Raw genomic sequence first — 19,374 nt, 5'->3', positions numbered from 1 at the left:
ACTGCATACTTGTTGCACAGCTCCTTTTTCCATCATCTTCTTCACTTCGTCCTGCAGAATAGTGGCCTTCTGAGATTTGTGGGCATAAGTGACGTGGGGTAATGGTTGATCTGTCAGGGGCGGGGTTACCTCGAACGGAATCAAATACCCGATCCTGAGAACATCCACCACCCACTGCTCTGCCCCTAGTTCCTGCCACACCTTCCAGTGATTTGCCAGGCAACCCCCCACTGGTGTGGCCGAGTGATGGGAGGCGCCCATCCTATCTTCTTGAGCCTCTCCCTCTTCCCCTATTGCCCCTTCCTCTGTTGTTTCTATTGTGAAAGGGGCCGATGAGTTATCCTCTTTGTTTTGGGAGAGGGTCTTGTGACTCTATTAGGGATGCTATGTCTCACTGTCTTCTTTCGAGACATCTGCTGTTGTCTTCCCTCCAAGGAGTAGTTTGACTGTTAGACGTTTTCCTAACTGCCTGTTGCACCAACCTATCGTTAGTGTCCATCCTTCTATCTATCGCCTCTTCCAGTATGACCTCTGGCAACAGTAGTTGCGATTCCAAGATATCCCCATTCCTCATTGCTAACAGGGAATCCAAATCCACATTGCGGCTTAGTCTAGCCAATGCTGCATCTCTCCTCATTAGCAGGATATTTGCCCCAAACATTGGCACTTAACGTTTTGTCAGGTACGCAATAGCCTTGGACCCTGACCTGTAGTAATCTAATGAACAATGGTTCATCCACTACTTCCTTGTTGCTTCCGAGGATGCAATTTTCGCCACTGCTGTTGACCAAAGGTCTAACCAGGACGCAGCCTGAAAGACAGAAGAAGCTGTTGCTTCTCTAACGTAGCAGCCTCTTGGTACGTCATCGAAGGGCACTCCATTTTAACCTGATCCAAGGTTAATCCAGGCCTTAACCTTACAACATTAGGGTTCATTTGTCTAGACAGCAAAGGGACCTTCGGTGTCGTATAATATTTCCTTTGCTTTATCATGGAGGAATAAATTTAAATGATCTATTAGATCTTAAGGAATTATCCCTCCCTGCAATCTTTGCGTTTACGTGTTTGCAAGACCGATTCCGCATGACTCGAACAAGGCAATTCATACGACACCTTGGTATCCCTCTTTAGTCCAAACGCCATGTCAATTCCAGGAGGAAGCATACTGGCCGGTGTTTCTGTCTTCTCCGAAAGGCTATTGAATTGACGAATCAAATCAATAACCTCTGCATACGAGGCCAGAAACTCTTGGTTTTCTCCTTCCTCCGGCTCTAGTGTACCACTCTCCGTCACGAGGGATGTTGTCTCGCCTCTATCTTCTGATAGACGGCCCGGAATTCCACACGGCCGCCTGCCCCTACGGCCACGGTCTCTTTGATCTTTGCTGGCCGCTGTTGGCTCGATCCCAGATAGTCAGCAGGGAGGGGAACGAGAACGTCTCACTCTTTCTGCTCACGGATCTAGAGCGAGAATCTCGTCTAGATCTCCAAGATGAGGCTCCCTTAAGACAGAGTAAGTTCGTCTCTATTAGCATTGGCATCGTTTTCGAGCGTCGGCGAGCCGGCCTCCGGCCTTCTATCCAGACGGACACTGCCTTCCACGAACGTATCCGCCGAGGTTGCCAACTCTCTATTTTTTGTACTTTTAATAGGAGCCTTATCGTCCTTCGTACGTATTTTGAACGGCCTTACGGGTGAAACTGGGACCTGCATTCCATCCTCTGCTGCACCTTTCGCCGCCAACGTCGATTTTACCAGAGGTACGCAGTTTTTGCGATCCGAAACTGCAACTCCGCCTCGGCCACTAGCTCGCCGGCCGTCACCTCTCTCGCTTGTTCGGACTCTTGCGAACGGCTTCGTCTGCCAACCTTGTGCTTAATAGCCACTGATTTCCGACCTTCTTGCTGACTGGAAATGACAGTCTTGGTCCGAAGAAGAGGAAGAATTGATTCTTCTCCTCTTGGCCCGAGGATCCGCCAGGAACTCCCGAATCCTCCTCCAAACGCTTGACTGGCGCTGCCGTGACGTTATCGGACTTAGCGATGACGCCGAACTAGAGGAAGAAGACGAAGAAGGCGAATCACACTTTTTCTTTTTGTGTCTCTTTATTCATTCTCTCCTCTATATCCTGTAATTTCTGCATTACAGTTTGCATTGACGGGTCAGAAGGCGTATTAGCGTCTGGGTGCAGCGAAAAGGCCGAGAATCGTCTGTGACGTCATCACGCCTGCCATCTCAGAGTGTGAGTGTTGTGACGTCATCCCTCTCGTAGGGAGAGACTGAGAGGTTTCTGCTGGCAACCGCACGTTTGCTGCAAACTACCTCCCACGTTCTACATCGCTGTAAATACTGAGTGGGATGGTGAAGCCGCGGCATTAATTCCCATAAATTGCAAGCCCGGGGGATGAGGAACATTCAGCGCTGCCGGACCCTGCTGGAACCGTGACGTCATATAATGCGCAAGCAGACCATCCAAGGTTGGTACGCCTGGTAGGCCTAGCGCTGACCACGTACCATCTAACCTATGCGCTTGAGTAGCAGGAGCCTGGAACAAAGATGGCGGATCTCCCCTCTACTTGCTGGGAACAAAGAAGAGTGCAAATTATTCATAAAATTACCCAAGGCCCCTCCTGACGTTTCCGATACAGAACCGCTAGGAGAAACCGAAGGGGTATGAGACAATTTTTTTCAAAAGCAGGTGGAGAAACATATGGAGCAGCCTGGTTTATTACTGATACAAAAGAAGCCGGTAAGGTTTGGTCATCCAAAGATGGCGTCACCCCCTTCCTTTTGTATTGGCTTTTGTTTTCCCATAGAACTTCTTCCACTGTTCCACCGACCAACCGCGACAACAGAACACGGATTAGTAACCGTACATACGTTTTCCCTGCACCTACTACACGTTGGATGAGGATCCGTCGAACACCGAAGTTAGGACCTAGAACATGGAAGCCACTGACTCCTGGGCATTTCCTTTGTCTCCTCTTCGAAGCGGTAGACGATCCCGATGTTGAGGGCAAATTCTCCATCATACCACGTATACACTCTTACCACACACTGATCACACTTGGAGAAAGAAAAGGATGAAAATAAAAAATGAAATGGATAAAGAACGGGCAAACTGAAAAACCGGCTTTAAATGAGATAGACAGTAACACGTCTTATCTTAAAGGCGGTAGGAAAATAACTGATGGGTCACAGGTAGCCGTGGGCATTCTGGGTATACATGCCCCGTGACCTGGTATAGATGCCATTAGTCCCTGGATCTCACAAGTGTAATTTTAATTAATTCTACCGGTTTCCAGCTTGGCGCTAGTAAAATCCTAATGTTAAGACCGAAGGTTTGTTTTCGTGTATGAACAAATATTTCAAATCAGCTTCCAGATGCCTAGCACGCTAGAGAACATTAACATAAGATGTTAATCGCATAACTGTGTACCTCCCCATATTTATTTAAGCATTTATCAAAGAAAAAATAAAATATGAATGTTATATCCTATCTATTCAAAGAACAACAAATATTCAAGAGGTGATGCAGTAAGTAAAATTTGTTCAGAAAACAGAAAGCAAAAAGTGACCTCTACATTTAAGAGGTTTTAGATTTTAGCTTAGTACATAAGTGCTCTGCTCAGTGAAGAGAGGTTTGCAGTATCTTGATATAATTAACAGCTTTATATTTAAGTAAACAACAAAGCACAGGAAGTTCTGTCAAAATAAAAGTATGATATACTCACAGTGGTTGCAAGGCTTGCCATCTTATCAGCCAAATCTTCGGGACTCACTCCATTTTCTACAGGTGTTGGTGCAGCTGGTTTCAGCCTGCTTGACACCTGAGTTTTGGAATATCCCATATCTCCATAAAATTGGCACGAGGAGACTGCCCAAAAGTTTGCACCAATGGTCTGCCATAATTTTTCTTCAAAGTTTGCATTGGAAAAATTCCACAGTACCTGCAATATTTGCAAATTTGTAATCTATGTAACTTTGGGTAAGATTATTCTACAATATATTCAACAAAATATATTGTAATTCTATAAAAGTATATACTAATTACAGTAACAGTTTATACAGTTTTAACAAAATTGAGAAATATTGTCTTTGAAAGCTTTTTCCTCATTTCAGAACTTACTTGATTTGATGTCTGAGCTGCATTTTGTGCTTTTGCATAACAAAACATATCTAATTGGCCTTGAGAAAGTGACTCTTCAAGCTGTCTGCTTCGCTCAATCAATTCGGGCTCCGTAACTACTTGGGATATTGCCACCCCACGTGTCTGACTGTTCCATGAAACTAATCGTCCACCAAACTGTTAGAAGCAGCATTACATTATATTTTAATTGTCCTGTTTGTAAAGAAATGCTAATTCATATCTTTAAATAAAGCAATTACATACAACTGAATGTTTTCAATACATGCAGGTATTATGAAAGAAAATTGAAAGCAGTGAACATTTGGATAGCCAGTAAAAATCTACTTCTGTTTAACTGATAATATCGTGAAATATAAACTCACACAGAATCGAGCGCCAGCAGGCTTAGGGAACCACTTAGGAGCATACTTCAACTGGATGGGCTGCGGAGATACACCTTGTGGTGCAACGGCAGGCATCTCCATTCCTGGAAATGAGTCTGCTATGGCCGAAAACTGCAAAAGTCATTTAAATATTAGAACAGGAATGAAAAATAAAAGGTTAAGACACTACATAATCTACTGCAAAACCTTCTCAAAGTATGTCTTGAATGTAAGTGAAAAATACTATACAATATGCTAGTAGTCCATTATTACAGAAAAAAAAACATACAAGAGACAAAAACATATCATGACAATTCATTTTTCTTATACAATATGATGTAGTAGACTAACCTTGTCAGTCTGGTGGGTGGCAGACCACCACCCAAAATTGAATATACACTAACATAGCCATCGACAGATGCCATAGCAACCAGAGATGGATCTCGCCCACACCAGTCCATGTCAAAACTCCACTGATTATATGAAGGAAACTCGCCCACTATTTCAGTACCGTTGGTCAAGTTTGGATTCCAACATATATTCTACATAAGAGGAGCCAAAAAGTAGTATATGGTTTTTATTTACCATAAGAATACTTCCAGGGATGTTCTATATAACTGTGATCATTACAAAAACTGTTGTCTTCCCCTTAGTCTCACTAATATACAATTTTTTGGCTTATAATGAAGTATCCTCATTAAGGATGATTTACCATGATTGCTATAGGTAACAATAATTCCTCATAATTCAACTAGATGAAAATAATGACAATTATGCTATACATATTAAAAGTTTGTTACACTGCCTCACTAAAAAATTCAATTTAATTTTCAAGTCCTTGAAAAAATATTGGTAGATGAAATTTCATTTGTAACCCATTGGAAATACTACTAGTATATAACTACAAAAAAAACCTATACTACAGGCACACTACTGTATTAAATCAATCTAGGGTACAATATTTTTCAAACAGTTTTAAAGGAAATCTTAACCTGATGGGAAGAACCTTTAAAAAGAATTCTATAAAACTTACTTGTTATCTTTAGATGCTGTAATCAAAAGATTGTCATCCTGAGCACACCACATTGCCTTCAAGATGCCTCGCTGATGGCCTTGAAGAGTTTTGATTGGCTGGTTAGCATAACGTAAATCCCAAATCTGTGCCCATGGTGTGCTGTCATCATCACTTGCTAGTAACACTGTGTAGCTACACTTGGGTTCCCAACAAATACTTTTGGACTTCATCTAAAATAAAAACAAAAATGAGGAATTCTGGCTAAAAATATTTCCCATTTTATAGCAATGCACATAAAATTTACCTGTTAAATCTGTTGGCATAAACTGCCTTGTTAAAATAGTAGCTGTTGAAATTGGTAAACTTTCATCATTAATAATGGGTTTCCATTACTTCTTCAACACTTTAAATTATGGAAACTTCAGCTTATCCACTCTTACAATCAATGTTGACCCCTTTTCTCTAGCTCCTTCAATATATCTGATTGTAATATTGGGGCTGATGATACAATGTTATCTGTAGTAAATGACGAAATTTGTAATCATTTGTATTATTCATAACTAACAAACCTTCAGTCTTAACATTAGGATAATACTAGCACCAAGCTGGAAAACTGGTAGAATTAATAAAAAAAACTTGTGTGATCCAGGGACTATTGGCATTTGTACCAGGTCACAGGGCATTGTAGTTCCAGAATGTCCTGGGCCTCCCGTGACCTATCATTCCTTTCCTACCGCCTTTAAGACAGGACGTAATTACTTTCTATCTCTTTAAAGCCAGTTTAGTTTGCCCGTTTAATTTCATAATTTTCCTTTTCTTTCTCGTGGGGGATCTCAGTGTGGGTGTGTTCTGCTAGGTGTGTAGAAGTTGTGAGATAGAGAATTTTTGCTTTACAGAGGGAACTTTCTTCGTGATCTCACAAGAGACAAAGGAAATGCCCTGGAGTGAGTGGATTTCCTTGTTCAAGAATCTTAACAGCTGTGTTTATAGATTCAAAGGTGTTTTCTCATTCTTCACCATTAAAACTTGATTCATGAGAGTGATCATATTTATAAAGGACAAATTTCTTCACCTGGTTTGAAATCATGTTCATCCTAGCCAGTTCCATGAAATTCCTGGCGTTACTCGAAACAAAGAGCAAGGTAATTACTCACCCTCGATACAGTATCTGATATTGAAATGATAGAAGTTTGTTTCCTAAGATCCCACATAACACAATGGCCTGCATATGTCGATGCCAAGATATGGGCAACTTGTCTGAAAATGAACAAAAAAGATGTACTCAGTACACTAATCAAATAGTAGTACATAATTTGCTCCAAACTACAAAAAGTCACAACTTACAATTCCTAGATGATATCTGATAACTGTAACATAATAAAACTAAGTTGGCATATACAATAAAGATTTAATATCATTGTTCTGAACAAATACACTTGGTAAATACAATTAATGCCTAATTACCACCTCAGTGTTACACAATTATACATCATTAAATGCAAAATAAATTTAACAGATTTCCCTGGATTATTGAACAGTTTCAAGGCCTCACCTGTTGAATGACACACAGCTGACATCAGCACTTATTGCTGGTCTTTTCCCTGGAGAATTTGGAGTATCTAATTTATTAATATCCCATACTGAAATTTCACACTCGGAAGATCCTGATGCAATAAGATTTTTCTGAAACAAATTAAAAATAGTGAAGTTATCCAGAATATTAGTAGCTGATGTTCATATATAAAAAAAAAAATACCCAACATAATGATGAAGTTATCAATGTAAAAATTATTAATGAAATTACACTCTCATCATTAATACATAAAATTCAACCACAGTGACTAGATATCAGCACTGGCTTTTAGTAAATTTAGAAATTGGTACTCATGAATAAATGGAACTTTATAATCAAGGTGACTAACCTGTAGGGGGTTGGATGAAATGGTGAAAACTGGACCAGAATGCAACCCTTCTGTTTTTCCCAGCAAATAATCTGCATCCCCTGCCAGCAATTTGGAAGCATCATAAACATAGATGGAAGCATTGTCACAGCCACCATAAATCAAGCCAGATGGCTTACCTTCTGCAACACTCCACTGCACGGAATAGAACCTGAAACACATGGAAGTTTTAAATAGAACCTGAAACACATGGAAGTTTTAAAGTCGAATAGTAGATAGAGGCCCACTATTCTGCTATATAGTATCTAGTTCTGCAACCCTGTGAACCTGAGGAAATTTAGTACCATAATCCTTTAATAACCCTAGTGGTGTTTTACTGTACGTACAAAACTTTCTCCTGGGCATTTATACTAACAAATATTGAGGCCTCTTTCAATCAAAAGTGTCTGTAGTTCTGAATGACAACACACAAGTATCCAACTTCAAGAAAGCAATCACAATGAAAAATGGGTATTATACTAAGAAAAAATGATATTGTAATGATACAATTAAGTTTGTTCATACTTACCTGGCAGATATATATATAGCTGATAATTTCCGACGACCGACAGAATTTAAAACTTACGACACACGTAGTGGGAGTCAGGTGGTTAGTACCCCCATTACCCGCCGCTGGGAGGTGGGTATCAGGAACCATTCCCATTTTCTATTCATAATTTTTTATTTCCACTGTCTCCTGAGGGGAGGTGGGCGGGTAATTAATTATATATATCTGCCAGGTAAGTATGAACAAACTTAATTGTATCATTACAATATCATTTTGTTCATGCAACGTTACCTGTCAGATATATATATAGCTACAATCCCACCTTTGGTGGTGGGAGAGACAGATAGAGGATTTAGGAAACACATATATGCAGATATTTGATATCTTGGTTCCTTACCTGTTAGCATAGCTGGCTTCGTGATTACTGCCACGTAAGTCTGCTTGTGCTACTAGAGTTGCCAGCAAGGTAGAGACCTATGAAGCTGGTGCACTCCAGATGATCTGTCAACAGGGCGAGACCACGACGTGACTAGACCATGGACCATACTAATGAGGGCAACGAGACAAAAAATACACCACCACCTGGCTTAGTTTACCAAAGGTATCCCACTTAACTAAGCTAATGGAAGGGAGACCCGCCCCAGGCGGTCCCCACAACCCACAACCATAAACACAAATTAAAAACCCCCCTAATCCCTAAAGGATAGGATGAGTGTTACCTCCTGCCCCCAAAACAGTGTTCTGCAGCAATGTATGGTCCGAGGGAGAAGCAATTTTCGTATGTCACTTTCACCTCCCGCAGGTAGTGTGAAGCGAACACCGAATTGCTTCTCCCAAATGTGGCATTCAAAATATCTTTGAGCGCCATATTTTGTGAAAGGCTACCGAAGTAGCAATAGCTCTCACCTCGTGAGCTTTTACTTTCAGAAGCTTCAAATCACTATCACTACACTTATTATGCGCTTCTTGAATCGTATTCCTGATGAAGAACGCCAGTGCGTTTTTTCGACATAGGAAGATCAGTTTCCTCACTGAACACCACAAATTGTCCGATGAAACCTCTGCAAGCTTTAGTTCTCTGCAGATAGAACTTTAGGAGCCCTGACAGGACACAGGAATCTCTCACGTTCATTTCCCACTATATCTGACAACCCTTTGATTTCAAAGGTCCTCGGCCACGGGTTGGAAGGATTCTCGTTCTTTTGCTAAGAACATGGGACTTAAAGCACAAATCGCACTACTGTCTGAAAAGCCATCTGCTTGCTAATGGCCTGAATTTCGCTAACCCTCTTCGCCGTCGCCAGAGCGGTTAGGAAGATCGTTTTCTTCGTCAGATTCCTGATAGAAACTGAATGAAGCGGTTCGAAGTGACTCGACATCAAATATTTGAGCACCACATCCAAGTTCCACGAGGGTACTTTAGGCTGGACGACCATCTTAGTCTCGAACGATCTAATGATATCATGAATGTCTTTATTATTAGTCAAATCGAGTCCTCTGTGCTAAAGACTAGAAAGCACGCTCCTGTAGCCTTTAATAGTTGGAACAGCCAACTTCACTTCCTCTCTCAGATAAAGAAGGAAGTCAGCTATCTGGCTCACAGAGGTTGTGGTGGAGGAAATGCCCTTCTTCCTGCACCAGGATCTGAAGACAGCCCACTTCGATTGGTACAGAGCGATTGAGGAGGGCCTCCTTGCGGTGGCAATCGCCTTCACCACAGGTCTTGAAAAACCCCTCGCTCTGGCCAACTTCTTGATAGTCTGAACGCAGTCAGACTCAGAGCGGGAGGTTTTATGGTACCTCTCGAAGTGGGGCTGTCTGAGTAGATCTTTCCTTAAGGGCAGAGTCCTCGGAAAGTCTACCAGGAAGGACATCACCTCTGTGCCACAGTCGGCTGCCGGCCAGAAGGGGGCGATGAGTGTCATCCTCGCTCCTTCCGATGCCGCGAACTCCTCATCACTTCCCCGAGGATCTTGAGCGGGGGAAAAGCGTATATGTCTAGACCCGACCAACTCCAAAGTAGGGCGTCTACTGCGACTGCTCCCGGGTCCAGAACTGGGGAGCAATAGAGTTGAAGTCTTCTCGTCCTGGAAGTTGCGAAGACATCTCCTGTGGACAGCCCCACAGGTCCCACAGCGACTGGCAAACCTCTTGGTGAAGGGTCCACTCTGTCGCAACAGCTGTCCTCGTCGACTGAGAAGGTCCGCTCGAACATTCTGTACTCCTGACACGAACCTTGTCAGGATAGTGACTTCTTGCGCTTTCGCCCATAAAAGGAGTTCCTTTGCGATGGCAAACAGAGAAGGCGAGTGAGTTCCTCCTTGATTTCTTAGGTATGCCAGCGCTGTGGTGTTGTCCGAATTGATCTGAATGACTTTGCCGGATACTTCTTCCTGGAAGAACCTGAGAGCCAGATAAATGGCTGACAGCTCCTTCAGATTGATGTGCCAGGACACCTGTTCCCCTCTCCAGGTGCCCGACACTTCTTTCCCTCCTAGTGTTGCTCCCCAACCCGTAAACGACGCGTCGAAAACAACACTAGGTCGGGGTTCGAAGTTTGAGGGAGAGCCCTTCTGCGAGCTTTCCGAGGATCTGACCACCAACTTAGGTGATCCTTCACCTCTCTCGTTAAACACAAGATCGCCTCCAGATCTTGTTTGTTCTTCCAACTGTTGGCTAGGAAGAATTGAAGAGGTCTGAGGTGCAGCCTTCCCAGAGAAACAAACTTCTCCAGTGAGGAAATGGTCCCCAGCAAACTCATCCATTCCCTCACCGAGCATGTTTCCTTCCCCAGAAAGGTCGCCACTTTCTCCAAGCATTGAAGTTGTCCGCCCCTGGGACGGAAAGCCCGAAAAGCCACTGAGTCCATCTGAATCCCAGATAGACTAAAGATTGAGACGGAGTCAAATGCGACTTTTCGAGGTTTACCAGAAGCCCCAGGGACTTTGCTAACGTCATGGTCGTGTGCAGGTCCTCCAGACAACCGTTCCCGCGATGAAGCTCGAATAAGCCAGTCGTCTAGGTAGAGAGAGATCCTTATATTCTCCAAATGAAGCAGCCTTGCCACGTTCTTCATTAGAATGGTGAAAACCATCGGCGCTGTGGTCAGACCGAAGCAAAGTGCCCTGAATTGGAATACCTTCCCCTTCAGGACAAATCGCAGGTATTTCCTTGATTGGGGATGGATGGGGACGTGAAAATACGCGTCTTGGAGGTCTAGTGAGACCATCCAATCCCCCGGTCTCAAAGCTGACAACACCGATTGAGTCGTCTCCATCTTGAATTTCTTCTTTATAACGAAGAGATTTAGGCTGCTGACATCGAGGACGGGTCGCCACCCCCCCGAATGTTTCGGCACCAGGAACAGGCGGTTGTAAAATCCTGGAGATTCCAGGTCGAAGACCTGTTCCACCGCTTGCTTCTCGATCATGTTTGTTCCAGCAGATCGAAAAGCATTCTGTTTCTCTCCTCGATAAGAGGGAGACAAAATCCTTTGGTGTTGAGGATAGCGGGGGTGACTTCAAGAACGGGATCCTGTAACCTTTCCTCACGACATCCAGCGACCAAGAGTCGGCATCTCTCTCTTCCCAGGCTTTCGCGAACCGAAGAAGCCTGGCTCCTACCGGCGTCTGAAGGACTTCCAAATCACTTCCTACTCTTTGACGGAGCAGGGGTTTTCCCTCTGGAAGAGCCTCTTCCTCGGGAGGCTGTTTTCGAGGAAGCTCCAGCACGAAAGGGCTTCGATTTCTTGGCAAACGAAACTCCAGAAGATAAGCAGCTGCTGGCCTTCTAGAAGACTGAGAGAAGATCTTGCGTTGCCTTCTCCTGAAGGCTTGATGCTATGTCCTTAACCATAGTCTGGGGGAAGAGATGGTCTGAAAACGGAGCGAAAGCAAGTCCCGCCTTTTTGCGCTGGAGAGACGGATTTGGCCGTGAAGTTACAAAAGAGTGCTCTCTTTTTGAGAATCCCCGAGCTAAAGTGCGTAGCCAACTCCTCAGAACCATCCCTGACGGCCTTGTCCATACAAGAAAGTACACTGGACAGCTCCCCCAGACTAATAGTATCAGAACTCCTTGACCTGGCATCTAAAACTCCAAAGACACCAGTCGAGAAAGTTGAAGACCTCTAGAGTCTGAAGAGGCCTTTTAGATGAAAGTTGAACTCGTTATGGGTCCAAGAGACTTTTGATGAAGACAGAAGGGCTCTTCTGGAGGCGTCCACGATGCTCCCGTCAAATCACCTTGAGCAGAGGCTGGTAGTTTAACCCTACGTCCTCTCCCGTCTCATACCACATGCCTCCTTTACCCGCAGAGTCTTGATGGCGGTAAAGCTAAAGAGGACTTTCCCTGACGCTTTCCTCTTCTCCATCCACTCATGGACTTTCCGGAACGCTTGCTTCGTGGAAAGACGACTTCTTCATTTTAACGAACCCTGACGCCTTCGTTGCTTTTAAAAGAAGAAAATTGAGAAGGGGGAGTACGAGGGGCTTCCGGTTGAAAAGTTTCTCCAAACTCCGACTGTAGAAGACGCATCAAAACTTTATAGTCCGATGAGACAGGGGCTGGTTGCTGTTCTTCCTCTGCTTCTACTAAATTATCGCTAACTCCTTCCTCAGAAACCGGAGAAGTAGGAGGAAAGTCTGAAGAAAACTGACGAACAGGAAGGGTTCCTTCGTCCACCTGAACTTGCATTGGTGAGGAACTGGTGTCTACCAGCGCGCGCTTGGCGTCCGAATCCACACGTTTGGCGCCGACAGGTGCGCGCTTGGCATCTACTAACACACGCTTGGCGTCCACTGGCGCACACCGAGCGTCCACTAGTGCACGCTTTGGCTTCCACTGGTGCGCGCCGAGCGTCAAGTCAGCGCGCGGCTGCCGCCCACTGGTGCACGTTTATCAACAACAGGTCGCGTTTGGCGGCACCAGAAGCGCGCTCCACTTGCACAGAAGCGCGCTCAGCGTCCACCACTCGCTTGCGAACATACGAAGATTTGCGAGCGGGAGATATCTCATCCTGAGAGCAGAAACTAACTTCTCACCTCCTCTAGAGAGCTGCTGGGAGCAGAACGAACTCTAGAGGGAGACTCGAACGAAGAGAGAGGCGAGCGAGGAGAAGAGCAGGTCTTGACTTCTTCACAGGAAGCTTCTCATCCTTTCTACGACGCGGAAGAGACTCTCTAGAAGCAAGAGCGTCCTGAAGTTGCTGCTGCAGTGACTGAATCATCCTCTTGGTTGGCGAATCTTCCTGCTCCGGGGAGGGACTGATCTGTGAGCAGGAGAGCGGCGAGGGATGCCTCCCTCCTCCTCCTAGGTACGGCCTCCTCCCGAGCTCTAGAGCGACTGTATCGCTCGCACGAACTACCGAATCCAAGTCCGAAGACTCTCTAACGTTTTCTCGCCTTTTCTGCGGCGGAAAAGCAGCGAACGCACTGTCAGGAGAAGATCGCAAATTCGGAGAACTAGGACGTGAAGCGTCAATAATTCACGCGCCGTCCTTTTCAGCGGACGGGAAGCAGCCGTGAGAACTCCACCCTTTACGTGGGGATGAAGCCTCCGATGACGAAAAACACTCCTTGAGGATACGTGCCCGTGCACGCTCCCTGGCAGTCTGGGGATTTTCATCAGTAACTGCCGAAGGCACGCCAGATCGGTGGGGGTTCCTTGTAACCCTCCTTCGGCTTTCGACATGCTCCCTCCCCAGGTCCTGGGAGTCAAGCAGAGGTCCAGGCCTAGAGGCGAAACGAGGCCGATCTGACGCACCCTCCACTACACAAGGGGTATCACTGCACTTTTGCACATCACTTTTTGCTCTCAAGAGCCAACACTTTCGATTCTAGATTACGAAATCGACTCCAAAATTAAGGATAAAGTAGTACTCTCTACAGACACTGCTTCAGGTCCCGGAGGCAAAACTACAGGGTTAGGAGCATTAACAGAGGGTTAAGGGTTCAGGAGAAACATTAATTTCTTGCACACCTGAAACACTCCTGGAGGAAGACCTCCTTAACCTATCCTTTTCAAGTTTCCTAAGATAGGTATCATACGCCTTCCACTCAGAATCTGTTAATCTTTCGCACTCCTTGCAACGGCTTTCATACACACATTCATGCTCCCTGCAACTCTTACATACCGTATGTGGGGTCTACTGAAGCTTTCAGTAGCCTACCTCTACAATCAGTCCTAGAGCAGAACCTAGCGCTAGCTGTACTAGACCCCTGACTATTATCCAAGAGAAGTCCAAACCAAAATCAAATCAATCCACTAATAACGTGTGCCTAGCCACCGATCCAAGTCAATTAATCCAAAAAAGAACCAAAGGGATACTCAAGTAGCAAAAAGTTTCCAAATCCAGACGGAGGTGCTGTAAACAGATGTTCCACAACACCGGCGCAGAAAAATTATGAATAGAAAATGAGGGAATGGTTCCTGATACCCGCCTCCCAGCGGCGGGAATGGGTACTAACCACCTGACTCCCACTACGTGTCGTAAGTTTTAAATTCTGTCGGTCGTCGAAATTATCAGCTATATATATATCTGACGGTAAGTTGCATGAACAAACTTATGCATGATGCAGAATCACATCTTACCTTCCTGGTGATTCGACTGAAGCAGCAACTTTTGTTTCTAGGTTAGACTGGGCTATATTCAAGTTGTACAAACTGAGTGTTGAATTTGTACTAAAACTAGCATCCCAGCTGCGTGTGCTGTCCCCACTGGCCAGATACACTGGTAAAACATCACTCGGGGACCAGGCAATGCTGCTGTCCCACTTTCCTCTTTCACCTTCATTTTTCGGTACTCTTTCCTTTCATTTTTGGACCTGCCTGAAAGAGAAATAAGATTACTTTGGCTGAACCTAAACATCTCTTAAAATCATGAAAACCTGCAACTATAACATATATGTATAACATAGCTTAACCTATAGTGGACATAAAACTCAACTAGGGAACTAACCTAAATTTCCTGTAATCCATGTAAGTATGAAGCAACAGTAAAAAAAAGATTACTTAACCTGTATTTCTTAATTAAATAATCATATTGTTTTATATATTGTTACGCATTATGGGTATTCAGATCTATACGTATACAGTACAGGCAGTGCCAGTTATCAACATGAATTAACTGAATATTACAATTATGTAATTTCTGAACTATGATGCAACTTCTGAAGATGCAAGGTGAACAGACAAGTGAGCCTCCTCTACGCAATTAGTTAATGACATCCAAGTCAGTCAAAAGCTTTCAGAGAGAAATAACCCTTTATAAAACTAAAAATAAACTGTACTATATAAAGTATGCAGGGTTAATATACTGCACCATATAAACTATGCAGGGTCTTAGATTAAGTTGGATGCATTCATGTAATCAACTCTATAATGCAAAGTGCACTCAGCCAGATTAATTTTGGAGGTTCATTATCTTTAAATATGATGGTAAATTTATAATAACTAATAATAAGAACACTTACAAAATAGTGAATAAATGGGGACTGTTAAGATAAAAGACCTCAATATATTTTATAAATGAACATCTCAACTCGTTATGTCTCATGGTATGTAATCCTCATCATTGTATGTGATTTTTGGGGTTCATTCCTATTTCATTCTATAATGTCTAAGGAGCAGCATTCACTTAAACATAGGCAAATGAATTGGGGAAGTTATGACTCTGATAGTACATACTGCCTTTCAAGTTTCAGTGAAATAATGCATGGCAGGAAATTTGGAATTCACCAATAACTCCCCATGACAGGACCTGCCTTTTCATTTCTTTCCCTTCTGCCTTGATTCCTAATGGCAGCTGTTTTTACTGGCACTGAGTTGGGTTAAAATGCTTCCCCTTTACTTTACTCTTATAATTTACACTGCTTTTCATTAGATCAAGTAGAGCTGATTCAATACAGTTTTGAATATGCCTTCTCCATGATAGTCTGAAGTCCTGTGAAACCGTTATAAGTGATTCTGTGTGTGTGTGTATCAAAACAAGTCAACCGCCAAAGACGTTACAAGTTGGCGTGGCTTGGCAGTTCAAAAGAGTGCCACGTATTTCTATATCCCTTCGTGATTGGCCCTTGTGTCTAAGGAGCCAGAATAACCAATCAGCTTCTTGCATAACGATGCCATCTGAAAGGGGGCATTTGAAACAGGCCGCACCATCGGTCAAAGCAGTTCGTTAGCGGGTCTCATAGAGAACAGACAAACTGGGTCGAGAGTGCCCAGTGACCCCGCAGTCCTGTTCCCGTCGGCCACCACACAAAGACGTGCCCCACCATGAGTGTCAATAAGTCTAACCTGCCGTCCGGTTGTGCACTAGCATAGTTAACGAATAATTACAGTTAAAGGCCACCTGTGTAGCTAAGAAGAATACACCTGTGTTAAACGTTTCATCGATTATTATTTTTACAAGACCTCCATTGCATGCACGTGAATTTATCTCTCTCCTGTGTTTTCCTTCATATCCCGAACCCACAAATGACTGAGATCAGGTCATATAATTTTGGTGTCAGGTGTGGGGTCCTTTAAGGTCCTGTGGGGTCCTGTGTGGTCCTGTAAGGTCCTGTGGGGTCCCGTAAGGTCCTGTGGCGTCTTGTGAGGTCCTGTGGGGTCTTGCGGATCCTGTGAGGTCTTATACGGTCTTAAAAGGTCTTGTGAGGTGTCAAAAAAACGTTATTGTTAAATCATTCTAGCCGACAAACAGTGATATGAAGTGAAATACACATGGAAACGAGAGAAAATTTGATGGAAGGTGATGACGAGGGAAATGGTGAAACGAATGAACTGGATAAAAACAGTTATGGCTAAACCAATCAGCAGAAAAGTGGCGAACCGTGCTAAGTACGGGAATAATAAATCGAGTGGCCCTACCATTTTGAAATGCACAGTGCCAACCAGAAAGTGTGCAATCACAACCCTACGATTTCGAAATGCATAGCGCTAACCAGAAAGACAGTGTACATTCACACACCCTACGATTTCGAAATGCATAGTGCTAACCAGAAAGACAGTGTACAATCACACACCCTACGATTTCGAAAAAACGCAGTGCTAACCAGACAGAGTGCGATCGCAGAAATCGTTAATAAATTACCAGTTAGACAGTTTCGCGGCCGAATTCGAGAACGAGCGGGCGTGAGAGAATTCGAATCAGCGGAAGTATTCACAAAATATTGGAAAAATCCGTACAAGACATACGAAGAGACAATGACTAGTGTGGGAGAATTCAAAATCGACGGTTGCAGCGCCAAAGTCAAACGACGGTGGTGCCGTGGTGGTGGCACCCGAACACCCTTCGTGACCCCCCGAGTAACCGACTCGTGTAGCAGACCAAGTAGAGGAGTAACGAACGTGTTTTGAACGGAGAGATGGCGACCAGTCCAGCCTCACCAGGAAGGACGGAAGAAGTTGGCAGTAGCAGGAGACGGCATGGAGGTAATGCCGGGAAGGTAGTACCCCGGTTACCCCAAGTGCCGTGCGGGGCTGTTATGCAGAGCCCGGGAACAAGGGACGCCTTGCTGTCTTGTTGTGAGGGAAGGGATGCAAGTTCCCACCCTGAGAAGTAGAAGACAACCTGTCCACCCACGAGTCAAGAATTCTGGGACAGAGAGAGGTCGAACAGAGCCTCTCTCCCGTGACTCCGTGGGAAGGGGGAAGTCCACTCCTACTTCTGATCGCGACCTATCGAAGAGTGGAGGGATGGTATTAAAAAGGTGAATAGTGCAGAAGTTCCCTTACCAACCTCAACCCGTAAAGGAAGTCACGATACCTGCCTGCCTAAGGTATGGATAGGATGAAGCGATGTTAAGGTGCGATGTGAAGAAGAAAAATGATATTGTTATGATACAATAAGTTTGTTCATACTTACCTGGCAGATATATATATAGCTGTATTCTCCGAAGCCCGACAGAATTTCAAAACTCCCGGCACACGCATGGTGGTCGGATCAGGTGGTTAGTACCCATTCCCGCCGCTGGAGGCGGTGTCAGAACTATTCCCATCTTTCTATTCAGATTTTCTAATGCCACTGTCCCCGAGGGGAGGTTGGGCGGGTACTTGATTATATATATCTGCCAGGTAAGTATGAACAAACTTTATTGTATCATAACAATATCATTTTGTTCATGGACACTTACCTGTCAGATATATATATATAGCTGATTCCCACCATTGGGAGGGGGGTGGAGGGCAGAATAAAGGATTTTGGGAAACATTTCACATGCGATGATAGACATCTTGGTTCCTTACCTGTTAGCATAGCTGACTTCGTGATTACTGTCACCCAAGTCTGCTTTTGCTTTACTAGTCTCTCCAGCAAGGACGTGACCTGTATAGCTGGTGAGTTCTAGATGATCTGACAACGGGGGCGTGACCACAATGTGTCTAGACCATATTGACCATACCATGAGGGCTAAGAAGTAAAATAAATATCACCACCTGACCAACCTAGCCAAAGTTAAGGTGTTTTACTAAGGCTTAAGAGTTAAGAAGTCCGCCATTGGCGCGACTCACAAATAAAAATTAAGAGCTCTTCCTAACCATTTTCTACAGGGTAGGATGAGTGGTACTTCTTGCCCCCAAGATTGTGTCTGCGGACACGTATGGCCCTAGCGAGCAGCAGATCTCATATGACGTCTTCACATCTCTCAGGGAGTGTGAAGCGAACACAGAGTTGCTTCGCTAAACGCGGTACTCAGGATGTAACTGAGTGCCATACTCTGTTGAAATGCTTCCGAGGCCGCGCGCGCCCACTCGTGAGCATTTACTTTAAAAGGTTTCAATCTTTGTTCAAACATGACGAATGAGCCTCTTAGAAAGACTCCTTAAAAATAACTCCAGGGCGTTCTTTCGACATGGGCAAGTCTGGTCTTTTTTACGGAACACCGCAGATTGTCCGAATGACCTCGACTTTCTTTAGTTTTATCAAGATAAAACTTGAGAGCCCCGACAGAGCACAGGACCCTCTGTGGCTCTTTGCCCAATAATTTGTGCCATCCCCTTGATCTCCAGGCCTCTGGGCCAAGGGTTAGACGGGTTTTCGTTCTTAGCAAGAACGGAAGGCTTAGAGGACACCGAATTATGTCCTCTAAAGCCAAAACCTCTGATGATGGCTAAAACCTCACTAACCCTCATTGCCGTAGCTAGAGTGGTTAGAAAATTAGCCTTTCTGGTCACGTGTATTAAGTTTTACAGAAAGGAGAGGTTCGAAATGCTCTGACATCAAGACTTCAGACTACGTCTAAGTTCCATGCCGGAAGTTTCGATCTAGACCATTTCAAAATTTCCGCAGACCTCAAAGATCGTGAAGGGCTTTGTTGTTTGACAGATCCGAATCTCTGAGCCTAGAGGCCGTCAACATATTTCCGTATTCTACAATCGTTGGGACTGTTAGCTTATCCCATAATT

At 44.3% G+C, this 19,374-nt stretch overlaps 2 protein-coding genes across 2 annotated transcripts in view; both read right to left on the bottom strand.

Annotated features, from left to right (window-relative positions):
- Positions 1-19,374, bottom strand: part of LOC135197283 (protein transport protein Sec31A-like) — a 178,742-nt gene that overhangs the window by 128,962 nt on the left and 30,406 nt on the right.
- The window catches only part of LOC135197271 (protein transport protein Sec31A-like), a 39,428-nt gene that overhangs the window by 13,796 nt on the left and 6,258 nt on the right, over positions 1-19,374 (bottom strand). The window contains 9 exon segments of the mRNA XM_064224389.1: positions 3,734-3,915; positions 4,125-4,305; positions 4,512-4,643; positions 4,859-5,053; positions 5,541-5,756; positions 6,681-6,783; positions 7,079-7,209; positions 7,449-7,638; positions 14,563-14,780. Of these exon segments, the coding sequence (XP_064080459.1) occupies positions 3,734-3,915; positions 4,125-4,305; positions 4,512-4,643; positions 4,859-5,053; positions 5,541-5,756; positions 6,681-6,783; positions 7,079-7,209; positions 7,449-7,638; positions 14,563-14,780 (1,548 nt within the window).

This window comes from Macrobrachium nipponense, chromosome 23 (assembly GCF_015104395.2).
Source record: "Macrobrachium nipponense isolate FS-2020 chromosome 23, ASM1510439v2, whole genome shotgun sequence".
In the NCBI taxonomy this organism is placed as follows: Eukaryota; Metazoa; Arthropoda; class Malacostraca; order Decapoda; family Palaemonidae; genus Macrobrachium; species Macrobrachium nipponense.
This window is presented reverse-complemented; position numbering and strand designations above follow the sequence as displayed.